General features: G+C 36.1%; 1 protein-coding gene across 1 annotated transcript in view; it reads right to left on the bottom strand.

The window, feature by feature from the left end:
* LOC123547014 (attractin-like protein 1) overlaps positions 1–26529 on the bottom strand; it is a 117823-nt gene that overhangs the window by 75056 nt on the left and 16238 nt on the right. The window contains exons 3-7 of the mRNA XM_045333749.2: positions 23230–23358; positions 19275–19453; positions 9029–9188; positions 5376–5469; positions 2138–2354 (exon numbers count right to left, since the gene is read on the bottom strand). Coding sequence (XP_045189684.2) covers positions 2138–2354; positions 5376–5469; positions 9029–9188; positions 19275–19453; positions 23230–23358 — 779 coding nt within the window. The remainder of the gene's footprint in view (positions 1–2137; positions 2355–5375; positions 5470–9028; positions 9189–19274; positions 19454–23229; positions 23359–26529) is intronic.

The raw sequence follows: 26529 nt of genomic DNA, 5'->3' as shown, positions 1-26529 counted from the left end.
TACAACAGCAACCTTTAAATAGGCTTATCACAACAGCAATCTTTAAGTGCCGTGTGGCTGCTGTAACAAGTCTCCCCATACTTGGATTCAGTGTTGTTATATTTTCTAGTCCTTTGGGATCATGGAGTCTATTCAATAAATGTGTAATAGAGTTCCGCTTAAGCCGGTGCTAGAGGATGTGATGCACATTTCATTACCTCTCATGAACAGACTCAAAAAAACCGAGTCTGCTATTATTCTGCTTGGTTGCATTCTGTGCTTCAAAAGGATCTTTTTAAGATTTTATTGGTACTGATAACTCCTTTCAGGTTTGGTGGAAATCTGCCCAATGATGTAAGAGGTTGGGCCAAAATACCATAAAATTTGAGAAATAACGAGCCATAACTCCCCTGAAAATCAATAAATGGGAACATGCCAATAATCTATACAACAAGTGACCGAGTATTGCAATAGCAATACAGAAGTCTTTTTACTTGTGGTAAACTTTGTTAGTGTTCACTGTTGGCAACAGCGTTAGGACTAAAAATCCTTCAAGGCATTAGGAGCTAAGAAACAAAAACTTTGTTCACTTAAATTTCAAGTGACCTTGACCTACAACCATAGATCATGTACGCCACACATTGTCTCATCACTGGGAACATTTGTGTGCAGTACTAAGATAATCCATCCATGCACATAAAAGTTATGGAGCAGAAACAATTTTACTCGACCTTCAATATTGACCCTGATCTTTGACCAACAACCATGGGTCATGTGCGTGACACATAGTCTAAATAGGGGGAACATTTCTGTGTAGTAATAAAAATCCTTCAATGCAATTAAATTATGGAGAGGAAATAAATTTTACTTGCCCTTAAACAGTGACCTTGACCTTTAACCTACAAGCAAAGATCATGCGTTGACACTTTGAATACCTTGAATACTTTTTGAGAAATTGCAGGATCCAGAATTGTGAATGGACGGACGGATGGAGGGCATTCCTATAGTCCCCTCCGGTGTTCCACCTGTAGGGGACTAATAAGACTTGACACTGATCACTCCTGTAACGTTTGGTGGAAATCCGCCGAATTATATGAGAAGTGGCTAACACACAGTAAAATTTGATGTATCAAAGGCCATAACTCTGCTCACTGAACTGAAACATACCCAAAACATGCACAACTAGGCTTGGCAGTGATCATTTTTGTTAAGTTACGTGTAATTCCTCCTAACCATACAGGAGCAGATGCCTAGACATGGTAAAATATAATAAATCAAGGGCCATAACTCCACTGAAAATACTGAACCAGAATAGCCAACAACATGCACAATGAGGCTTGGCACCTATCACTCCTGTATGGTTTAGTGGAAATCCGCCCAATAATATAAGAGAACTGGCCAAAACATAAAATTTGATGAATCAAGAGCCATAATTCTGTTGAAAATCACCGAAACCAGAATATGCCAACCATATGCATCACTAAATTTGGCAATAATCACTCTTGTGAAGTTTGGTGTAAATCCTTCCATTGATGTCGAAGGAGTTGCATTGACAAACTTTGTGACATACAGACAGACAGACAGACGCATGGACTTACAGACAGCACTAAATCAGTATGTCTCCCCTGCTACATGTGGGAGACGTAATAATTGATATACATATATGTAAGGCAGAATCATTTCTGAGCTGAACTACATTGCCTGTTACTGAAATATGGTTCAAAATTGTTACAGAGTTTCAAATCAACCCATCTTCTTTGTTAAGTTTTATGTTAAGTAACTCCACCTTAGAAGTATCATTGGTTCTTCCTTTAACTCATCTCCAAAAGGATGTGCAAGCAGCATTTATAGTAGTGAGCTAACAAAAGTAAAGAAGTGGTGAAACTGTTCTTGTCTGTCACAAAATGTCTTCTACCGTATTATTCCAAAATACCACCACATACAATAAAGTTCTTGACTTAACATGTTTTTGGAAATGTCCTCCAAATGAACAAACTCAATTACACATGGACAGTAGTAAATACTATAGTTATAATTCTATTGCCACTATCATGACTAGAACACAATGATCCTAAAAGTAGCTTTAAAAGTATGAAATCTAAACATCTCCAATATAAGTTTTTCTTCCCTAATTTTTTTTCTATAAATACTACATTACCTAACAGAATCTCTTGTACTCTATTCATGTATCCATACACAGGACTGTGGCCAAAAATAATGTACATGGTGTTATTGACAACAACTGCCGTGTGCCCAGCAACAGCCTTTGTTTCGTTGTAATCTTTGTATGACCATATGTTCTGTGTAGCATTGTAAATCCAAAGACGACTCTCAATGTGTTGTCCTGACACACCCCCATGTAAGTAATAACAATCCTGTAATACATCAAATCATTCAAAATATCTAACATCTGAAGGTGGTCAATCACATGATACAACATTTTTTACTTCTAGGCTGATCATTTTAACTTTTGGGGTTAAGCTATATTCAATATAATCTTTTTGGTGTGGAAAAAATAGTATATAAGAAGATTAAACACAAAAAAGTTTTAAAAAACATCATGGCGCATATCTGGAGTACTGAAGTAATGTCCGACTGTTGATTATTTTCTATTTTTCTACTTCAAGTATACTACAGCATTGATCTTTACTGTGAGTATCGAAAAAAAAGAAGATATTTTAATATTTCCAATATATAACAATATAACAGCCCCACCAGCCCCCACCCCCAGAGAGATAAAAAGCACACAGATGTTTTTTATCCCTGGGGCAAGAATCAATCAGTTGGTTTTTCCAGGGGTAAAAATCAACCAGTTGGTTCTTCCCCACACCCTCGTACCCTCCCGCAGGGAAAAAACTGACTGTTACACTGATAACCTTTCCTAAGCAAGTTCTTAATGGAAGGACCCATAGATCTTTCTCTACTTTACTCTGCAACTTCCACATTCTACTTCAATAACTAATGAAACCCCTGTCTAATGATGACTGTTTAACACTTAATACATGTTATATAACAGGCTACCAGGCATTATTTTAGGTTTCCCTGCTACATAACATAACAATGTCACTTCCAAACTGTAGATGTAATTAAATGATTCTAAAGACTCCTGTTTGTCATACTCTGTGGAATATACAAACCATTTAGACATTGACTTCATGGTAAAACAAAAAGTAACAAGAGCTGTCAGTGGACAGCGCGCTCCACTATTCTCAGTGCTTGATAGTATAAGCTATGAGTAAAACTATAATATTACAATAAGCATATTCTAAGTCGAAAAGGGGCCATAATTCAGTCAAAATGCTTGATAGAGTTGCCTCCTCCTTTTTACAGACTGGGGTCATGATGGTAAACAAGTAAGCAAAATATCAAAGCAATATCTCAATGGACTTTGAAAATATTTGGGGTGGTATGCAAACTTTTACATTTATTCGAAGTCGAAAAGGGGCCATAATTCAGTCAAAATGCTTGACAGAGTTGCCTCCTCCTTTTTACAGACTGGAGTCATGATGGTAAACAAGAAAGCAAAATATCAAAGCAATATCTCAATGGACTTTGAAAATAATTGTGGTGGTACGCAAACATTAACATTTATTCCAAGACGAAAAGGGGCCATAATTCAGTCAAAATGCTTGACAGAGTTGCCTCCTCCTTTTTACAGACTGGGGTCATGGTGGTTAACAAGTATGCAAAATATCAAAGCAATATCTCAATGGACTTTGAAAATATTTGGGGTGGTACGCAAACTTTAACATTTGTGTGACGCTCACGCTCACGCTCACACACACGCTCACGCTAACGCTAACGCCGGGGCGAGTAGGATAGCTCCCCTATTCTTCGAATAGTCGAGCTAAAAAAATGATTTCAAGTCATTGACTTCTTGTTAAAACTAACAGTAATGTTGAGTTCAAGCTTCATCACTGTGACATTGACTTCAAAGTAAAATTAACAGTAACGTTGAGTTCAAGCTTCATCACTGTGACATGGACTTCTTGGTAAAACTAACAGTAATGCTGAGTTCAAGCTTCATCACTGTGACATGGACTTCTTGGTAAAACTAACAGAAACGTTGAGTTCAAGCTTCATCACTGTGACATGGACTTCATAGTAAAACTAACAGTAACATTGGGTTCAAGCTTCATCACTGTGACACTGACTTCACAGTAAAACTAACAGTAAGGCTGAGTTCAAGCTTCATCACTGTGACATTGACTTCACAGTAAAACTAACAGAAACGTTGAGTTCAAGCTTCATCACTGTGACATTGACTTCACAGTAAAACTAACAGAAACGCTGAGTTCAAGCTTCATCACTGTGACATGGACTTCACAGTAAAATTAACAGTAACATTGAGTTCAAGCTTCATCACTGTGACATTGACTTCACAGTAAAACTAACAGTAACGTTGAGTTCAAGCTTCATCACTGTGACATTGACTTCACAGTAAAACTAACAGTAACGTTGAGTCCAAGCTTCATCACTGTGACACTGACTTCACAGTAAAACTAACAGAAATGTTGAGTTCAAGCTTCAACACTGTGACATTGACTTCACAGTAAAACTAACAGAAATGTTGAGTTCAAGCTTCATCACTGTGTCATGGACTTCTTGGTAAAACTAACAGTAACCGAATTTAACTGAAATCATGACGATAAACAAGTGTTCGAAGTTTCAAAGCCGCATGTCAAACAGTTTTGACAAAACATGGACTTGTACGAAAAGTGAACCGTCATGGACTTCTTGGTAAAACTAACAGTAACCGAATTTAACTGAAATCATGACGATAAACAAGTGTTCGAAGTTTCAAAGCCACATGTCAAACAGTTTTGACAAAACATGGACTTGTACGAAAAGTGAACCAATTTCCAAGTCCAAAAAGGTGCATAATTCACTGCAAGTTTTTTTTCTGAAAGAACCTAACATGCCCCATGCACAACTACTGTTGTTACTGATCACTTGTGTGAAGTTTCATTAAATTGTGTCAAGGGAATGAGGAGAGATGGTGCGCACAAGATTGTGTCTACGGACAGACAGACAGACGGACGGACAGACAACCTCAAACCAGTATACCCCCTCTTACAACTTTGTTGTCGGGGGGTACAAAAAGGGCCATAATTCAGTCAAAATAGAGACTGTTATAACAAACAAGTGATAAAGTTTCAAATCCATATGTAAAACACTTTACACAAAATGTGAACTGGTGCGGAAAACTTAACCAAGATTTGTAACTCAGGGGCCACAATTCAGCCAAAATCCTTGATGGAGTTATGTACTCTTGCCTAAAACTGGACATGGTGATGGTACACAAGTCTTGAAAGTTTCAAAGCTTTATCTCAAAAGACTTTGTCAAAATTCTTCGAATAGTCGAGCTAAAAATGAAAATGAGGAAACACACTTACCTTATAGCTGACCATAGAATGTCCGTACAAGAATTCTGGATTATCTGTAGACAATGGGGTTATATTACGCCAAGTGTGTGTTGTAACGTTGTACCTATAAAAGAAATACACAATTCTAACATAAAACCTCGGCTTTTCAGTCATAACAACTGCTACTTGAAGTGCTGTTTTATTGCAACTGTATTTTGTCAAAACAAAACTTTTGAAACAAGAGGGTCATTGACCCTAAAGTGTTCACCTGTGTAAAAGGCTTCAAGTGTGTTTGTATAACGTAATGGTACAGGTACAGAGTTAGGTTTATATAAATACCAAGGCTCTAGCTATTACAGATCCAGAGAAGATATTCAAAGTTTCTTTTATATTAGCCTATATTATATACATGCCATACACATGGGCATGGCCATTTTTGAACCTTGAGCAATAATTTGAACAATTATGGTAGACAGTCAAACCCTGATATCACATAACAAATATCCAAGAAACATTTTGTGTAAATTGTTTTAAAATAGGGCCTGCTGTTTCTAACAAGAACATTTTTAAAGTTTCCAATATATACATATAGGGAAAAAGTGACAATGCCCCCAGGCTGCCATATTTTATGACCAATCAAAATAACTTAAACAATCTTGGTAACATGTCACACAAGACCATTTGTCTGAAATTATTTTAAAATCAGGCAAGCAGTTTCATACCTGATTTTTTTTTAAGTTTCCACTATATACATATAGGGAAAAGTGACCACGCCCTCTGGCAGCCATGTTTTATAACGAATCAGAATAATTTGAACAATCTGTGTATGTTACACAAGGACAATTTGTGTGGAATTATTTTAAAATCAGGCCAGCAGTTTCATACCAGAAAATTTTTCAAGTTTCTACTCTATACATATAGGGAAAAGTAACCATGCCCTCTGGTAGCCATGTTATATAACGAATCAAAATAATTTGAACAATCTTGGTAGAAGGTCAAACAAGGACAATTTGTGTGAAATTATTTAAAAATCAGGCCAGCAGTTTAATACAGAAGAGTTTTTTTAAGTTTCCACTACATACATATAGGGAAAAGTGACCACGCCTTCTGCCGGCCAAGATTTTTGACGTATCAAAGCAATTTGAAGATCCTGGCAGGAGGTAACACAAGGACCTTTTGTGTGAGATTATTTTAAAATCGGGCCAGCAGTTTCACAAAAGAAGATTTTTAAAGTTTCCACTATAAACAAATAGGGAATAGTGACTATGCACGCACGACAAATACAGTGTAATCACAATAGCCTCGTGCTGTGGTGAGCTAAAAATGTTGACACAGGACAACGGACCACGGACAATGGACGCCGGACCATCCACCTTTACTAATAGCTCACCCTGAACAAAGTTCAGGTAAGCTAAACAAGAGGGCCATGATGGCCCTATATCGCTCACCTGAGTATCATTGCTCTTAATGGTAAGATCAAGTTTTGACATAGATCACATAGGCATACACTTTAAATATCATCAGGATAAATATTTTCTTGTAACAGTCCCTTTTGACCTATGGGTCACATACTAGTCATAGCCAATCTCCATACCAAGTTTGAGGGTCCTTGGCTCAAATGCTGCATTTTTGTACTAGCATGACTATTCCTTACCCTGGAAGACTTAAATAACATTTAAAACCAATCTCATCAGATGCTGCTAAGGCATATTCATTTACATAAAATAAAGGGAGGTAATTTGTCATGAATTCAGTCAAAAGTTATCTACCCTGATTGTCCAAGTCCATCTGATGGCATAAATGACATTTCAAATCAGTATCTTCATTGGTTACTGGGATACACCCATTTTAATTTGAAACAAAGGGAGGTAATTTGACATAAAATCAGTCCATAGGTATCTTCCCTGATTGTCTCAGTCCAACTAATGACAATAATGAAATTTCAATTAAGTACTATAAATACTTACTGAGATAAATCCATTTTTATTAAAATCAGGGGAGGTAATCATGCATTGGCATATGCATGTAGAAGATACAGAGTACAATATATTAGAAAAGTAAGTAAAAGTAGAAATTTCTTACCATGGAAGACATAATGTTTCAAACCAATCTCATTAGAAGCTGCTAGGTACATTCATTTACATAAAAGATAAAGTGAGGTAATTTGTCATAAATTCAGTCAATATGTATCTTCACTGATCGTCCAAGTCCATCTGATGGCATAAATGAAATTTCAGATCAGTATCTTCATTAGTTACGGAGACATACCCATTCTAATTTGAAATAAAGGGAGGTAATTTGACATAAAATCAGTCCATAGTTACCTACCCTGATTGTCTGAGTCCAACTAATGACAATAATGAAATTTCAAATGAGTCCTTTAAGTACTTACTGATACAAATTCATTTTGATTAAAATCAGGGGAGGTAATCAGATATAAAATGACTCCAGAACCTATGATTGGATCTGACAGATTCATCATGGAATCCAAAATTTATTGTTGTTGAAGATATTTTGCAAGTTTGTATCAGATCAAACCATAAATGAAGTCTCTATATGACTGCACAAGCCAAAAATAGCAAATTTTGGCCCTTTAAGGGGCCATAACTGGAACCCATGATGGGATCTGGCCACTTTTCGAAAGGAATCGAGATATTATGCCAATACAAGTTGTGTGCAAGTTTGATTAAAGTTGATTGCAAAATGTTGTCCCTATCGTGTTCACAAGCAAAAAATAGCAAATTTTGGCCCTTTAAGGGGCCGTAACTCTGAAACCCATGATGGGATCCGGCCAGTTTTCGAAAGGAACCGAGATATTATGCCAATACAACTTGTGTGCAAGTTTTATTAAAGTTGATTGCAAAATGTTGTCTCTATCGTGTTCACAAGCCAAAAATAGCAAATTTTGGCCCTTTAAGGGGCCATAACTCTGGAACCCATGATGGGATCTGGCCAGTTTTCGAAAGGAACCGAGATATTATGCCCATACAAGTTGAGTGCAAGTTTGATTAAAATCAAATACAAAATGTGGTCTCCATCGTGTTCACAAGGAAATTGTGGACGGACGGACGATGGACGAAGGGTGATCACAAAAGCTCACCCTGTCACTATGTGACAGGCGAGCTAAAAAAAAAACAAGGGAAAAAGGATGTTAAAGTCCAAATTTGGTGAAGACCCATGAAGTGGTTCAAGAGAAGAAGTCATTTAAACTTTTTTCTACTTTTATCTCTTTGGGCCTCTAAAAGGGTTTAAGTGGAATTATTTGAACACAACTGAGATAGGACAATACAAAGATTCTACAGACCAATTTGGTGAATATCCATCAAGTGGTTCATGAGTTGTTTTTTTCTGTTTTCAACTCTGGGGGCCCCTAAAATAAATTAAGCAGGACCATTTGACGAATCTGGAAGATGATCATACTAGAAGACTACAGTTCAAGTTTGGCGAAGGCCCATCAAGTGGTTCCATGAAAAAAAAAAAATGTTTGGTTTTTCTATGTTTAGTTCTAGCAACTTGCGAGGGGACATTGCCAGGATGCTACAGACCAAGTTTGGTGTAATTCTTGTCAGTAGTTTCAGAGGAGGATTTTATGCACAAATGTTGACGACAAATGACTGTCCGTAAAATTCTTTTGAACTTGACATACTAGAATTCCTTTAAACGTACACAATCAGGAAACTTACACAATCAGGAAATCTATGACCTGTCCAAAGGCATATCCACCAGAAATAACAAGGTCATCTCCATCCATGAGAGAGGCTGCAGAGGCTCTACCCACTGGTGAATTGGCATTCTCATAACGGATCAATGACTCTTCTCTGACCAATGTACTGCAGTCTAAACCTGAAATTATTAAGAATAAAACAAGCAGCCAAAATGAGTCTCACTTTAAACAAGAGCTGTCCGTAAGACAGCCAATGCTAGACTATTCAAATTGTTGTCCCAGAAGCAGGAATATTACCCTAAAAGTCAAAATATCTATAGAGTTTTAATCCAGTATCTGCATTAGTTTTGGAGATAGCAATTTGCATGCAAAACTTTAACCAGAAGTTTTTAAGTTCAAAAATACATGTCAGAGTTACGGGACTTGATGCTATGACCTAGTTTTATAAACCCAAAGAAACGTGTGAAGTTTCAATTCAATATTTGCATTAGTTTTTGAGATAGTAACTTGTATGCAAAACTTTAATCAGGATTTTCTAAGTCCAAAAGGGAGCATAATTTGGCCAAAATAAAAAAATCAAAGTTATGGGACTTGATGCTATCACCTAGTTTTAAAACCCCAAAGACACAAGAGAAGTTTCTTGATCCTGTGAGGTTGGTTATTGACACAGAAAAAGAAAAGTAAGTTTCAAAGCTTATGACTCAAGGTTTAATATTTTTTAAGGTGTTTGCAACACAAACGTTTAAGAACTTTATGTGTATTTTTCACTTAGTGAAGGGCCAAAACTCTGGCCTAGCCGAGTAAAATCCCAAAGAGAACACCTGATGCAAAACTTCATAGGCTATAAAACAATCCTCTAATGTTTTATGACTCTAGGTCAAGTACATTTTGACATACATGCAGCACAAACTTTTATTTTTTTACTAAGTCAAGGGCCATAACTCTGATCAAGCAAAGTGAAAAAAACTCAGTTGCACAAATTCACATGCTGGATAATATTCTAGTCTGGTTACCAACTAGATAATCTTTTCAATTTTTTTTATAATCATTTCTGGCCGATATTTCTTGGCTCTGATTAGTGTTTTGAGAAGAAAAGGGACATGATTATGCAAAATTTAATAGCCTCAGGAGTTATCTCCTGTGAACAAAACACAGGGTCTGAATACAGACTAGTTAATATTCCTACATGATGTCATGACTCTAGAGATATATCTCTTTTTTAAGATATATGCAACACAAGCACTTTATGTGTATTTTTCACCAAGTCAAGGACCATAACTCCAACCTGGCTGAGTGAGATCCCAAACAAAACACCAGGTGCGCGACTTCACATGCTATATAACAATCCCCTAATGTTTTATGACTCTAAGTCAAATACTTTTTGAGATACAAGTGACACAAACTTGTATCCAAATTTATGCACCTTTTTTCTGACAATCAAGGGCCATAACTCTGGTCTGACTGATTGCCCCCTCCCCCTTAATGCAAAAAGGTGCCCTTAAGCTTCCTTAATTATCAGCACATGGTACCTTTTTGCTTTAAGGGGGCATTATGTAAAACCAGAATAAAATCCCATGTGCACAACTTCACATGCTGAATAATATTCCTATGATGTTTCATGACCCTATGTAATATAGATACATTTTTAGATATGTGTGACACAACTTTTATGCCTTTTATGCATATTTTTTTACTAAGTCAAGGGCCATAACTCTGGTCTGACTGAATGATATCTCTAAGAAATCCCCAGATGCACAACTTCACATGCTAAATAATATTCCTGTAATGTTTCATAATACTGGGTCAAATACTTTTTGAGATACATGCGACACAAAGTTAGGCCCTTTTATACCTATTTTAGACCAAGTCAAGGGCCATAACACTGGTCTGACTGTGTGAGTAAAAAACGGAAGTTTCAGCTATATGCCTTTAAATGACAGCTATATGTACTTGCATGCATAACCATAACTTTAACCAAGGTGTGATACTGACGTCGACGCCGACTTCGACGCCAGGAGGAGTAGAATAGCTTGGACTATTCTTCGAATTGTTGAGCTAAAAATATACAGAGAGTTATCACATACAAGAGGGCCTCTTGGCTCACCATTGCTCTCAATCACAAGTGCAAGGTCAAAATCAAAGGGACCAACACTTGTACATCCAAACATGAGTTTACATACTAAGTTTGGTATGTGTTGTACATTTTGACTTCAGCAGCCATATTCTTTGAGAAATGAGAAAAATCTTAATATTCTTGGTTCAAGGTACTCCAGAAACATTTCTGTGATTTTTGTTCCTCTGATCAAATAACCTCAAGGCAAACTACATGCAGTTACTGACACACTAAACAATGGGGGAGTCATCTGACCACAGATTTTTAAATCCGTAGGCCAAAACTTTCTTTACTGAGCAGAAACTGTTTCAGTTACAAAGTTACTTTGACCTCAACCTTTGAATTACTGACTCCTATAACAATAAAGATCATCTACTGACCACAGACAATCACCCTTTGAAGTTTGAAGAGTTCTTAAGTTACTGAGAACAAACCCTCTAGAGTCTTAAGAGCACTGTGACCTTGACCATTGACCTACTGACCCCAATAACAATAGGGGTCAATCACTGGCCACAGGCAATCATGCTATGAAGTTTCAATCATTTTTCTGTTACTGAGCAGAAACCATTTTTAGAATCACTGTGATCTTGACCTTCGACCTACTGACCCCCAAAACAACAGGGAACATCTATTGACCACAGGCAGTCATCCTATGAAGTTTGACAACAGTAGACCAAAGCCTTCTTTATTAATACAGTAGCCATCTTCAGTATCAAGGTCACTTTGACCTAGACCTTTGACCTACTGATACCCAAAATACTGATTTATGAAGTTTGTACATTGACAGATTAAGTATTCTCAGAAACCAAATGGTCACGGATCAACAGACCATGTGCAATTTTGGCAAAGCAATATACTCCCTCTTCTTCAAAACTGTGCATAAAAATAGTAACTTCCTTCCGGAATGGGAAGCAAAAATCATACTTCAAATAAAATTATTTTCAAATCAGGCCAGTACAGTCTACAATGTATTAAGAGACCATCCAAGTGGTCTCTTAATGGAATGGACTCTTAATGAATTTCAGTCAGATGAAAAGGAAAGTTATTTTTAACTGTTACTGTAACTGTATTTCTTATGAACATATACGTATGGTTTCAAAATCTGTTTTAACATCGTGAACACTTTTCCAAGCCCACAAACCATGAAAATTATGGCTAGATTGATTGTCAGTTTGACTGATACAAAGGTTAATTGCATTCAGTCACTTGCAAAACGTACTCGCTAATTACACAGATGAAGAAATGCCCGGTAGAATTTTGGTACCCGGTCGCCTAATAGATACTTTTGTCGAATATTTTACCTGTCGGGACTACATTACTGTGGTCGCTAGTCGTTTAATAAAAAAGTCGTTTAATGGAATGAATTTATATACTGAAAACGTTCGGGAGGGATTTTGACTGGTCGTTTAATACAAAAATCGCTTAATAGAGGTGGTCGCAAGTACGATGTCGACTGTAGTTTCATACAAGAAGTTTTCTGTAGCCATATGGGAAAATGAGCCCCTCCCCCCAGGCGGCCACTTTTTCGATGAATCAAAATTATTTGAAGGCATTTGGTTGAGGGTCACCCAAGAAACATTTGTGTAAAATTATTTTGAAAACAGACCAGCAGTTTCTGACAAAAAGATTTTCAAAGTTCTATATAGGCATATAGGGAAAATAAGCAAAACCCCTTGGCCTTGGGGGGTCATGTTTTTCGCTGAATCAAAATTATTTGAAGGAATATAGTAGAGGGTCACCCAAGGAACACTAGTCTTGTGTAAAATTGTTTTGAAATCAGTTTTCTATATAGCCATAACTGCCCATAAGTCCAATGGACAGGAACAACAAAAGAAAGAAATTTAACAAAAAAGAAAAAAAAATTCTTACAAGGTACAGATATGTCAAAATACACCTAAAAGTTGGAGGTACCATCCATGTTGTACCACAAAAAAGTGGTCTCGGTTTTTCTCTACGGCCAATAATAAAAAAGTTACTAAATAAGCTATTTATAGTAACATAAAAGGGAAGTAATTAAAACAAGAGGACCATGATGGTCCTGAATCGCTCACCTGTCCCCACATGACCCAGTTTTGAACTGAGTTTGACGTCGTTTTTTTCTATTATTTGACACAGTGACCTAGTTTTTGAGTTCATGTGACCCAGTTTTGAACTTGACCTAGATATTATCAAGATAAAAATTCTGACCAATTTTCATGAAGATCCATTGAAAAATATGGCCTCTAGAGAGGTCACAAGGTTTTTTATTATTTGACCTTCTGACCTAGTTATTGACGGCACGTGACCCAGTTTCGAATTTCACCTAGATATCACCAAGGTGAACATTCTAACCAATTTTCATGAAGATCCATTCAAAAGTATGGCCTCTAGAGAGGTCACAAGGTTTTTTTATTTTTAGACCTACTGACCTAGTTTTTGACTGCAGTTGACCCAGTTTCGACCTAGATATCATCAAGATGAACATTCAGACCAACTTTCATACAGATCCCATGAAAAATATGGCCTCTAGAGAGGTCACGAGGTTTTTTTATTATTTGACCTACTGACCTAGTTATTGAGGCCACTTGATCCAGTTTTGAACTTGACTTAGATATCATCAAGGTGAACATTCTGACCAATTTTCATGAAGATCTATTTGAAAGTATGGCCTCTAGAGAGGTCACAAGGTTTTTCTATTTTTAGACATACTGACCTAGTTTTTTAACACAGCTGACCCAGTTTCTAACTTGACCTAGATATCATCTAGATGAACATTCAGACCAACTTTCATACAGATATCATGAAAAAAATGGCCTCTAGAGAGGTCAGAAGGTTTTTTTTATTATTTGACCTACTGACCTAGTTAGTGAAGGCACGTGACCCAGTTTCGAGCTTGACCTAGATATCATCAAGGTGAACATTCTGACCAATTTTTATGAAGATCCATTCACAAGTATGACCTCTAGAGAGGTCACAAGGTTTTTCTATTTTTAGACCTACTGACCTAGTTTTTGAACGCACGAGACCCAGTTTCAAACCTGAGCTAGATATCATCAAGATGAACATTCAGACCAACTTTCATACAGATACCATGAAAAATATGGCCTCTAGAGAGGTCACAAGGTTTTTCTATTATTTGATCTACTGACCTACTTTTTGAAGGCACGTGACCCAGTTTCGAACTTGACCTAGATATCATCAAGGTGAACATTCTCACCAATTTTCATGAAGATCTTTGAAAAATATGGCCTCTAGAGAGGTCACAAGGTTTTTCTATTTTTAGACCTACTGACCTAGTTTTTGACCGCACGTGACCCAGTTTCGAACTTGACCTAGATATCATCAAGGTGATTATCCTGACCAGTTTTCATAAAGACCCCATGAAAAATGTGACCTCTAGAGTGGTCACAAGCTAAAGTTTATGCACGCACGGACGACGGACGCTGCGTGATCACAAAAGCTCACCTTGTCACTTTGTGACAGGTGAGCTAAAAAAATTTATTGTAAGTGAACCAAAGAAGGATCTGCCAAATAAAAACAAGAGCACTGCAATGCAACGCAAATGCAGAGCAATAACAAAACAAAGTCATATGACCTTTGACCGCTAAGTGTGACCTTGAACTTGAAGTGAGCCATCCGAAAAATGCGCTCTGCACGTCAATTCGATGAGGTGAACATTTGTGTCAGGTTTCTTTGAAATCCTTCAAGCAGTTCAAGAGTTACAGAGCGGACACGAAACAAACTGATATGACCTTTGACCCCCAAGTGTGACCTTAACTTTTGAGCGTGACATCCAAAACATGCGCTCTGCATGTCATCTCGGCCTGGTGAACATTTGTGTCAAGTTTCTTTGGAATCCTTAAAGGGGTTCAAGAGTTACAGAGCGGACACGAAATTGCTAACGGACGGACAGACGGACACCTGGGGTATAACATAATACGTCCCTTTGGGCGTATAAATCAAAGGCCTGAAGGGCCTGAGTCGGCTAATGATTGATGTACTGACAGTATAGTCTACCAGTTTCAGTTTGTTTTTAGTTTTTTTCTTAAAATGTCATAACACAGCTCGATATTTACCCAAAATATTATATCCGGATACGATTACACTTTTCTCCAGTTTCAACAATATATTTTACAAATTGTGATGATACGAAGACATTTAGCAGCAATTGGCAGTATCTGACATTGAAGTTTATGGTTAAATTACCTCTTATTTAAATCTTTTCATAAAAAAGTTGTTTCGTTTCGTGACAGCAGCCAAACATAGACGATCTACTTTCGATTTCAAAAACTACAAGAAAATACAATTTAATGTTTCGCCGATTTGTTTATTTCTCGAAAAATAAGAATTAAAATCATTTTTAATATCAGTAGTAACTAAACAAACCAGTAAGAGCTTCTTCTTCCGATAATTTATCCGTTTACTGACTGCAAAATTCAACCCACGCAAAGTTTATAGAAATCATACGATGCGTGATTACGTTCAATGTGGGAGAATTAAGGCTGATCGGCTATGTTACCTAACGCATCCAGACGATTCAGAATTTGTTTTTAAAAAAAGCATTGTGTGCGTTTCTGTAATTTTATATACGTTTTTATACGCTTAGAAATTATTAGACATGCGTATTTGCATTATTTCTATACGTAATTTACGCTAATACGCATCTTATCTGGAGCCCTATGGAACTATTTTTTGTCTTTCGCTGGATGTTACCCAAGCTTTGTAAGCCTGCGCAATTCTTAAAATGCACATTTATGCTTAATGAGTTACATTCGAGTATTGCACAATTACAAGTCATAAATATGACAGATTACATCGTATATTGGTCATAGCAAACGGAATTGACACAACTTAACTTCATTCATGCAGTGAACTGTTTGAAGTTTGAGAAATCTAATGGAACTACATCCCTTCACGTGTTATTCGGTCCATTTAGAGAATCGCTGAACAGCAAGGACTCGTCAAAAGGCTTTCAGCCTTTAGCCGACTCAAAAAATGGAAAGCAAGTTACTACTCTTAGTAATCACTTTCATGTTTAGGAAGTATGGAAAAACCCATAGTTTCCTGAACAGGACGTTTAAAATGAAAAGGTTTTCCACGACTTTTTTTTGGTTGTAATGGTGACCAGAGTTATGCATGGATGACCTAGACTTGAAGGAATATGGAAGAGGATCACCCATGAAACATTCCTCTTAAATTTGAAACCAGGGTTTCCTCTGGGTCAATTTCACTTTGCACCAACAAATTCGCCAATCAGAAAAAGTTTGCGCCAGTGGCTCTAAAGTTGGAGCCAGTAGTCTGTGATGGGCGACATAGAGTAACTTCCAGTAAATTCGACAGCTTGGATTAATATCCACGTGGAGAACCGCATAATGTCCTTGAATTACTTTTTTCAAGTCATTTCTATGATGTCATATTTATATATGACATGATGAGAACGTACTGATCACCCTGGCACTATTACTTTTACCGATACGCTCATCGGGGAACTACGACCTTCAAAACAAATTTGCTTACAATATTCTATAAGAATGGTCCCGGACACTCAGGTATGTAAAACTACTGCCACAATTGCATTTTGATTTATTTAACTGAAATATAAACTTAACTTTGATGCTGATATTTAGAAACAAATGATATTCTCCGGTTTCAAAGCATGACCTTGATTTGGGGTGATGAATTTGTACGACAAGGTGAAACATTGTCTTGCAAATTTGACATATCATTCAAAATTTTTCAATTATATCTTCTTCAAAGGATAATTACAACATACAAGTGGTTTAATCGCCTTTTTTTTTACCATATTCAGTGTTTTATTCCCGCTTTCCTCCATTATTTGTTTAGGCAGATTTTTAAAATACGTATAATAATGCTGAGCTGATGTCGCTAATTAAGTCATTGACTTGCACATTTAAAAGCACCAGTCCTGTACAATTAATCAGCGTGCACATGTATATACCCGGAACCAATAATTAAGTTTTGATACGCAATAAGAATTCATGACGACTCGAAGAAAAGCATTCAAGGCGTGTCCAGACTGTGCCACAGATGCTGGCGACTATGACAGGTGGATAAATCTCATGCCCAAGATGGCGGCACATTTCTTGCACTAGAGATGCTATTCTATATAAAATTGCAGAAGAACAAGTGGTTAGTTATCCGTATGTTTTTGAATTCTGTATGGCATAAATAGACGCTTACTCACACAAACTCGACTTGTCATGTATCCCTAACAACACTGCACATCAGTATTATGATATATTAAACTGTTTCTCGAAACAATCAGCTGGTGTTTGTATTATCAGTTGAACAATTAGATTAATTTTTGTTTGGCTTTTTATAGCTTGAAATATAAAATCTGAAAAATTAGAGCCTACTCGTAAGTATAAAACCATGTGTTATGTCTGTTGCAATATTTGCTGTTTTAACGTAGTTGTAAATAAAATAATTTATAAATACCGTTCATCTTGAATATTTTTATTAAAAACTACATAAGGGTGTCGAATTTACCTGAAAAAATGTCGAACTTACACGATGACAACCATCATAATAAAATCCATCATATTGACGATGTAGATGCTATCACTGGGCAGCATTTTATACTGAAGACGCAGAAAAGGTCTACTTTCGTTTTCATTAAATGTTCATATCGGTTATTCTGAATAAAATATTGCTCCACCGTTTTTAAGCTAAAAGTGTCGAGTGTACCCGAAGTTGCTCTACCTTTTTTTTTTCAATCTCTTTTTCATTTGATACTTTAACCATGCAATTTGCTCTTGAACCAGTCTATCCTAATATCACACTGAATCAAAAATAATTTTTAATCTTCTCAACCATTTTCAAGAACATTTTCAAAACAAAAGTAATTGCTCAATCTATAAAATTATCCCTTTAAACAGTCTGCCATTTTTTAATTATCTCCATTTAATGGTCATTTTTCACTACTTAGATGTTTTTAAAACATGAATATTTAGTTCTTTATTTTTTAACTTTTTATTTCAAAAAGTTTCGTTATATATATCTAAATTTCTATTTCATTCCATACATATTAATGTATAGCGAAAATACCACCTAAAAGTACAAGTAGCTCTTTATTTTGAAACTCTTGGGTGGGGCTTTTAAAAATTCATCTCATGTATCAATGCTATACGTTGGGCACGTAAGAGAACCAAAAGAACTGCTTTTAGTTCATTTGTATCTCTTTTAGTTCATTTGTATCTCAAAGATTCTTCGACTGAAATTTTACAAACGCGTAAGATTTATTTAACATTGATATTTTACGATCGCACAAATCTATCTAATATCGATAGTTTTACGATCGCATAATATATTTTTTTATTGCGCTTCGATGTGCCATTATTTCAAGCATTTTTTCGGTTCTCGATTACTTTGGCGAATCGGCTTGATATTAAAAATAACTTGTAAATTTATCTCCCATTTTTAGCATCAAGAAAATGGGTGGAGCTTTAGACAAAGTGCGCAGCTAATATTTCATTTCATTTGCTTTCCTAGAAGTAGGCGGGGCTAAATTTGGCGAATCAGATTGACTGATAATCGTTCTTGCGTGGAGGAACATTCTCCTGACTCTGGTTTTAAATTATGCCCCAAAATTATGCCCCGAGGTGTAATTCGGTATCGACACGTTGGTGTATTGTCTTCGTGTATTGCTAAATATCGGATTATCTGTTACTACGTCCCTGAGAAAGATCAGAAGATCAGATCGATGATTATCTAGTTGGCGCCAATGAAATTCACCAATTGAAGATTTTTAGCGCCAGAACTTCAGTATGAGAATTTGATGACCATCCCTCGTATCAGTATATCCATCACCACAATGGTATGAAGGCCATTTTCACTTTTTATGGTGTGCACGAAGCAAGGCACCATTATTCATGTCCTTGGTATGACGTAGCCATGAAGTGATTCCATGACCTCCTGTACTCACAATGGATATTCCATCATTACCAGACTAGTTTGTCATGTCTGATTCCACTTCACTGGCCTGAAGTAGGCTTAGTTTCTCATACTTTCCCTTCATTGTTTAAATGGGCAGAAATGATGGAGTTAAATACTGTGGTAACAGACATTTATCACACCATAATATGGCATTCATTTATTTATTTATAGGACATACTTCACTTTACATGTAATAAACGAACAAAAAAATGAATACCTTTATACTGCGGAAAACATAAGCATTTTCCTATACTTTGTTCACATGTACCATTCCCTGAACACGCGTTAGGACACATCTCTATATCACAGGATGAACCAGTGTAACCTGCTTCACATACACACACGGAATCCAAACAATCCCCATGTCCTGAACAGTTTTTCGGACAATTGCCCACACTGAAAATACATCAATGTCTAATAAACAATCATGAAAGGGTTTGTGTCAAGAAGTTACATCATTTAATATTTTCAGTTTGGATGCGAAGATGGCAAACAGGAAATGACTCTAATAAATAGTAAAGAACAGTCTTTATTAAGCTGTCTCAAGCCCTGGTAGCCCTGCATCACTAATCTGGCCTAGTTTTTACCCCAGATAATGTTATCTGATTTAGCCTATATTTCATAGAGACAAGCATTCTGACTATGTTTTGTATAAATTAAGTAGTCATTAACCAAGTCTTTCAATGATTTGACCTAGTGAAGAAAATTGCTGTTGGACATACAAATAACAGACTGTGAGAGATCACAATAGCTCACCCAAGCACTCTGCACTCAGGTGAGTTAACAAGAGCTGTCACAGGAGACAGCGAGCTCGACTATTTCAACAGTGAAACTGGGCACATCTGAGGAAGCTGGAGCTGTCACTTGAGTGTTTAATGACTCCAATAAGAATGAAGATATTGGACAATAGCTTGAGTCTGTGTCAAAAGTATTAAGTAATAAGAGAGATAAAGAACATTAAATAAGTATAATTCTAAGCAAAAAGGGGGATAATTCATGAAATACTGGTGCAAGAGTGATTTTTGCACATTGTGTCATACGATGTGGGTGATCATGTGGAATAACAACTTCAAGTTTGAATCAAATCCATTTAGTTATAACTGAAATATAGTGAAAGTGCATCAAATTTTAACCTGAAATTCTATGTAAAAGAGGGGGGGGGGGGCATTATTCATGAAATATTGTTACCAGAGTTACAGACCTTGAGTCATATCATGTGGCTGATAAGGTGGAATAACTACTTTAAGTTTGAATCAAATCCACTTAGTAATAACTGAGATAAGAGTGAAAGTGCATCAAAACTTTAACATGAAATTCTAAGTAAAAAGGGGGAATAATTCATGAAATATTGGTGCAAGAGTTATGGCCCTTGTGTCATATGATGTGAGTGATGATGTTGAATAACTATTTTAAGTTTCAATCAAATCCATTTAGTAATAACTGAGATGAGAGTGAAAGTGCATTAAAACTTTAACCTGAAATTCTAAGTAAAAAGGGGGGGATAATTTATGGAATATTGGTGTGAAAGTTATGGCCCTTGAGCCATATGATATGGGTGATGATGAGGAATAACTATTTTAAGTTTGAAACAAATCCATCTAGTAATTACAGAGATAAAGTGAAAGTGCATCAAAACTTTAACCAAAGTGCGGACGCGGAAGGATGCCGACGCCGGGTCGAGTAGGACAGTAGGACTTCGTATTGTCGAGCTAAAAAAGTAAACATGCTAATTTTTCTTTATTTTTTTCCAAGAAAGTGGAATTTTACTTTCAATTATCAGGGTTAACTTTGACTTCTTTTAATAAGACTTACATAGCTGACTTTGTCTGACATACATACATTAAATAAATAAAGATCAGTGACTTATAATAATGAACTTCTATTGCACAATGAAGAGTAAATTTCAAATATATGACATTTTTTGTGATTTTTACACAAATCTAACCTTTGATCTCAGTAACAGGTTTGACCTGGATAGTTATAGCACTTTTCTGTTAATGAAATATTGATGAAAGACATTGTTTTTGTATGGATTGGTTGACTTCTTTTCATATTCTAACTTCTGTAACCAATTAAAATTCAGCCTTATCAATATAACATGAATTTTGATTACTATTAGTTAACATTGTGACCTAGATGAAACAGACATTTTTATTATGTTGTAACATAATCTTGGTTTCAAGTTAAAACATACAGAGGCCCTTCCACTATTTCATATTAATTTAAAGAAGCTGACCATCTTAGTGATATTTTTTAAGAGAAAGGCTTGAATGGTTTGACCAAATATATAGAGTAATGTAAAAACCCTTTGTAAACTCTTTTACTGGTTTTGGGAAGCTATCATTAACCACTTTATTCTGTGACAAGTGTGCAACAATCATAAACAGAATGAATACATAACAATCATAAACAGAATGAATACATAACTATAAACAATCATAAACAGAATGAATACATAACTATAAACATCTAGATACAGTAACTTTCCCATTTAAAACAGCACACTGCCCGTTTTAGGCAGCACCCTTGAGCCCTAGAAATAACACTACATTTACTAACAATCAAACATTTATTTTTAGTTATTTTAATCAAACAGTGAAAAACTGGTAGCTGTGAACTTAACCCAATACCCCCTAATATTTTCAGAAGTAGGTATAAACACTGTTATTAGAAACACATAAGCAAAATACAGTTACCCACAGCTTTGACACTTTAAGAAGCAGGTTTTCAGGCAGGATATGAACTATCCTTTCCAAGAAATGTATAAGCTAATCTTCTGTCCTCAGTTATTGCAAAAGAAGTACACAGGTTCTCCATCCAAATAGCTCACCTTAAACACTTTGTGCTAAGTTGAGCTAAAAACAATGCCAGGAATTATGTACAAAAATACACATCACTTGGAAATATAATTTAACAACGTCATGGCAATGTTTTTACAAGTATAAATTATGTTTTTATTAGCAGAATCACGAAGAGACGACGTATTGTACAAAGATGAAAAAGTTTGTTGTCACTTATAAAGTTCTTTTAGTGGAGAAACATTAAGATATTATGGATCTACAACTTAATCATGCCAGGACATATATACATCTTTATGACATGATTACTTCCAAGTAATTTAAAATCAAAACCGTAGATAGATTTTGTCAAATTCCAATGAAAAAGTGCCATAAGCATGAATCATTGGTAAAAATTAACTCTGGTCATAGAAGTTAAGGTTTATGAATAATTCTTGCTTCCATAACCTTCATTTTTTTTGTCATATACAGATGAAACTTGGCATCCAAAATTCAAAGGTGTTGAGCATTTTATTATGAGATAACAGAAATTTGACTTAAAATGATATTTTGTGCACTTATTTTCGGGACGGGGCTTGAAAATGTCTTTGAGATAGCCCGACTTTTGAGAAAAGCAAATTCAAGACATTCATTTTCAACTGTATTTTGTGATCCTAATGTTTGGGCAATTTCTTAAAAAGATTTAATCATGCAACAGTTACTATGTTTTTTCATGTAAAATAGAATCATCAGAATGCAAAATTTCAATGTACGTCTAATCTTAAACAAAGCTTTTAGTTGGAACATTTGTCAAAAAAATAGTATGCTCAGGCTCAGTACTCTACCTGCCTTAAATGTTCTATAAAATGCAATTTATTAATACCTTTTATTTCAAATACAATGCTGTGGCAGATGTTTACAATGGAGGGTATTCAAGACAATGAATATCCAAATCTTCACTTTGAAATAAATATGCCAAATGAGTCATTCTTACTGAGAGAGCTAAACAAGGAGGGTATCACCTCCCACACTCTCCTGTTCACAGCAGTTTGGGTTTCAAAACTTTCTTGCAGCATGCCTTTAAAATTTTCTGGCTAGAACACTGTAGCACCTAGTGACCTACTTTTTGACCCCCAGATGACCCAGAGTAAATCTCATCCAAACTTTTACTGATGCAAACATCCTGACCAAGTTTCAGCAAGACTAATCTAAAATTTTGACCTTTAAGCGTTAACAGTAAAATTGTTGCCAACAGACATTATAGTGATCACAATGGCTCGCTTAAAGCACAAAGGTGCTCTGACAAGCTTAAAGCACAGCATCCTTGATGCCCTGCATCAAAATTTTTCTTGTAATACTTTCATATGGATTAGTTCTATAAATGGAAGCACATACCTGTACTGTAAAGTAAATCCTGTCATGTTATATGCAGCATCACTGTAGAAATATAGATATGCTTTCCCGGAATGAGCAACAATTTCTTCTAGGCTATTGTTCACATCAATATCTGGTAGAACTAAACCACTGAAATAAAGAAAAGGTATAAAATTCTACAGAGCTGACAAAAACTAGAATGTGTCTGTAGGACACAGGGTGTGCCCCCCACTCACCCCCCCACTGGTACATTTGTCAAAAATAAGGGGCAATAATTCAAATGTTTGCAGTCTTAATGGGGTATAGCCTCCACAAACATTTTATGAAAAGGATTCATTATTCTAGGCCAAATACTTTTTGAGCTATGAGCATCACAAACAAAAAATCCACTATTTTGGCTATTTCAAGGACCATAACTCTGTAATAAGAGCTAAGATTCTCAAGAAGAATGCCAAGTGTGCAAGGTCACATCACGTTAAAGACTTCAGCAAGGTTTCCTGAATTTACATCTAATACTTTTTGAGCTAGGCACATAATTAGGTGAAAAAGTGCATTTTTTTACTATTTCAGGGGCCATAACATTAAAATTAGGGGGTGGAGCCAGCCAAAAAATTAGAGGTGTGCAAGTTTATATCATGATAAAGACTTATACAAGTTTTCAACCATTTATTTTAAATACTTTTTTAGCTAGGTGCGTCACAAGGTGAAAATGTACATTTTTGACTATTTCAGGGGCCATAACTCTAAAAATAGGGGGCGGACCCAAATAAAAAATAGGAGGTGCGCAAGTTTATATCATGATTAAGACTCATGCAAAGTTTCATGAACCTATATCAAATATTTTTTGAGCTAGGCATGTTACAAGGTGAAAATGTGCATTTTTGACTATTTCAGGGGCCATAACTCTGAAAATAGAGGGCGGAGCCAGATGAAAAATAGGAGGTGCGCAAGTTCATATCATGATTAAGACTGTTGCAAGGTTTCATGAATCTATATCAAATACTTTCTGAGCTAGGCATGTCACAAGGTGAAAATGTGCATTTTTGACTATTTCAGGGGCCATAACTCTGAAAATAGGGGGTGAAGCTAGATGAAAAATAGGAGGTGCGCAAGTTCATATCATGATTAAGACTCATGCAAGGTTTCATGAATCTATATCAAATACTTTTTGAGCTAGGCGTGTCACAAGGTAAAAATGTGCATTTTTGACTATGTCAGGGGCCATAACTCTGAAAATAGGGGGCGGAGCCAGACGAAAAATAGGAGGTGCGCAAGTTCATATCATGATAAAGACTCACGCAAGGTTTCATCAATTTATATCAAATACTTTTCGAGCTAGGCGCGTCACAAACTTCGGACGGATGCACGGACGGACGCACGGATGCATGCACAAGACCAAATCTATATGCCCCCACCACTCATGGGGGGTGGGGGGGGAGGGGGGCACAAAAACAAGAAGGCCATGGTGGCCCTAGATTGCTAGCAACTGAAACAGAAGGATGTACATATTCTCCATATTGCTCCCTATCCATGTATCAAGTTTCCTGAAAAAATCTTTTTCCGGCCACAGGCCAGTATTGAATTCACCTTTACTTCCTTTACTACTGTAAATATCTGGGGTTAAGGTCATTTAACAGCTGATTAAAACTGTACATTTTGATCGGTGGATGAAAAATTCCACAGGGTTTCAATGCCGGTAGATAATATTTTCTTAAAGGGTATGCAGGTGCTCTTTTTGTTAGACAGTATAATCTGTTGCAAGACTCCTGTGGAAACAGCTTACGTCATAAACCTGAATCCCCTCGGTAGTGAAACTGAGTATGATTAATATAACTATGATGTAAAATATGTGTTCTGTACAATATGTTCTACATAAAAAAACATGTAAAACTACATTTTGTTTTGCTTTATAAATTATACTCAATCGTATGCAAAAGTGCAGAGTGCATGCACGTTCAGTGTCCAGTGTGCCCATACCACGTGACTTTGACGTCATTTTATGGCTAAGACGGCAAGCCAAATTCCGTCGACTCAATTCTTCAAAGTGGCGTAAGTTCTTTATTTCTTGATCAAATATGACCAAATAAAGCGCAGGCTAAGGAAAAAAGTGAGTACTTCACTCACAAGTAAACGGTTTTATCAACAGATGAACAGTTTTGGCCTGAAAACGGGAAAACTGTTTTGTTTAGAGAAAATGAGCATGGTAAGACGGCAAGCAAGAGCCCTTTTTGACAGAAAAACGGATGATTGTACACATTAGAGGTGTCGCACGTATTACCGATTCACAGGAATTTAAAGCCGGCTCTTTGTGAGGCCTTAATTAACAAAAATATAGCAGAATTCTTTAAACACTTTTTAAAAATCCAAAATACGCTAAGACGGCAAGTCCGCTAAGACGGCAAGTCATTTTTTTATAGTAATATCGTCTATGGAGTCGCACTTCTCTACAAGCGGTCATTGGGTGTTTACCAATAGTAGATTATTCTACTTCTTGTCAAAACTAAAGGAAAACATCAAAGAACCGTTATATATGTGAAGTCATATGATGTTTTGAACTACCTTAATTGCTTTTTTTTGGTACAGTTGCTAAATTGTGAGGCTTAATAGATAAATTAAACGAGAATTATGATTTGCTCTAGCAGGATTGGCATATAAGTGAGCACTGTTCTAGAAAGATTAAGAATTCAAAAGCTACACATGTATACCATCTTGGATGTACCTCTGCGTGTCGGTCTTTGGATTAAAGTATGTTATAGCGTTTCGAAAACTAAAGAACAAATATACAGTTGGCAGCAGGCAACAACAAATAATACACATTTTTGACCTAATCAATACTATTTTATATGTTCACAACTCTGTTGTACATATAATGTTTGAGTGAATGTTTTCTTGACAAATCGTTATGTATTAAAAATAACGCTACTTATTAAGAAGAGCCATTTTGTCGACTTCCACAAATCAAAAACACAATTTTCAGATATATAGAATAATGTTTTGACAAATAACTCAGTCTATAAGCTAGAAGAGATGCTTTAAAAAGTATTTCTTTGTAGCTGTGTTCAAAGTATTGAGTAGAATAGAAAGATCTTATTTTTCCCCAAAATTTAACACGATATCACATATTAAATTAGAAATAGAGGAAACTCCACAGGTCGCTCAACACAACAAAAACGAAAATGTTGCAGGCTCGGTTTGATTGAGCCTGTTCATGGATGGTAGTGGAAATGCATGTTACCTCCACGCCCTCTAGCCCCGGGTTGAGCAGAACTCAACATTTACACATGCTAAAAGTACAAAAAGCAATTTAGAGACATTCGCAGA

Source organism: Mercenaria mercenaria, chromosome 9 (assembly GCF_021730395.1).
Source record: "Mercenaria mercenaria strain notata chromosome 9, MADL_Memer_1, whole genome shotgun sequence".
Lineage (NCBI taxonomy): Eukaryota > Metazoa > Mollusca > Bivalvia > Venerida > Veneridae > Mercenaria > Mercenaria mercenaria.
Note: the sequence above shows the minus strand (reverse complement) of the source record. Positions and strands in the feature narration are given on the sequence as shown.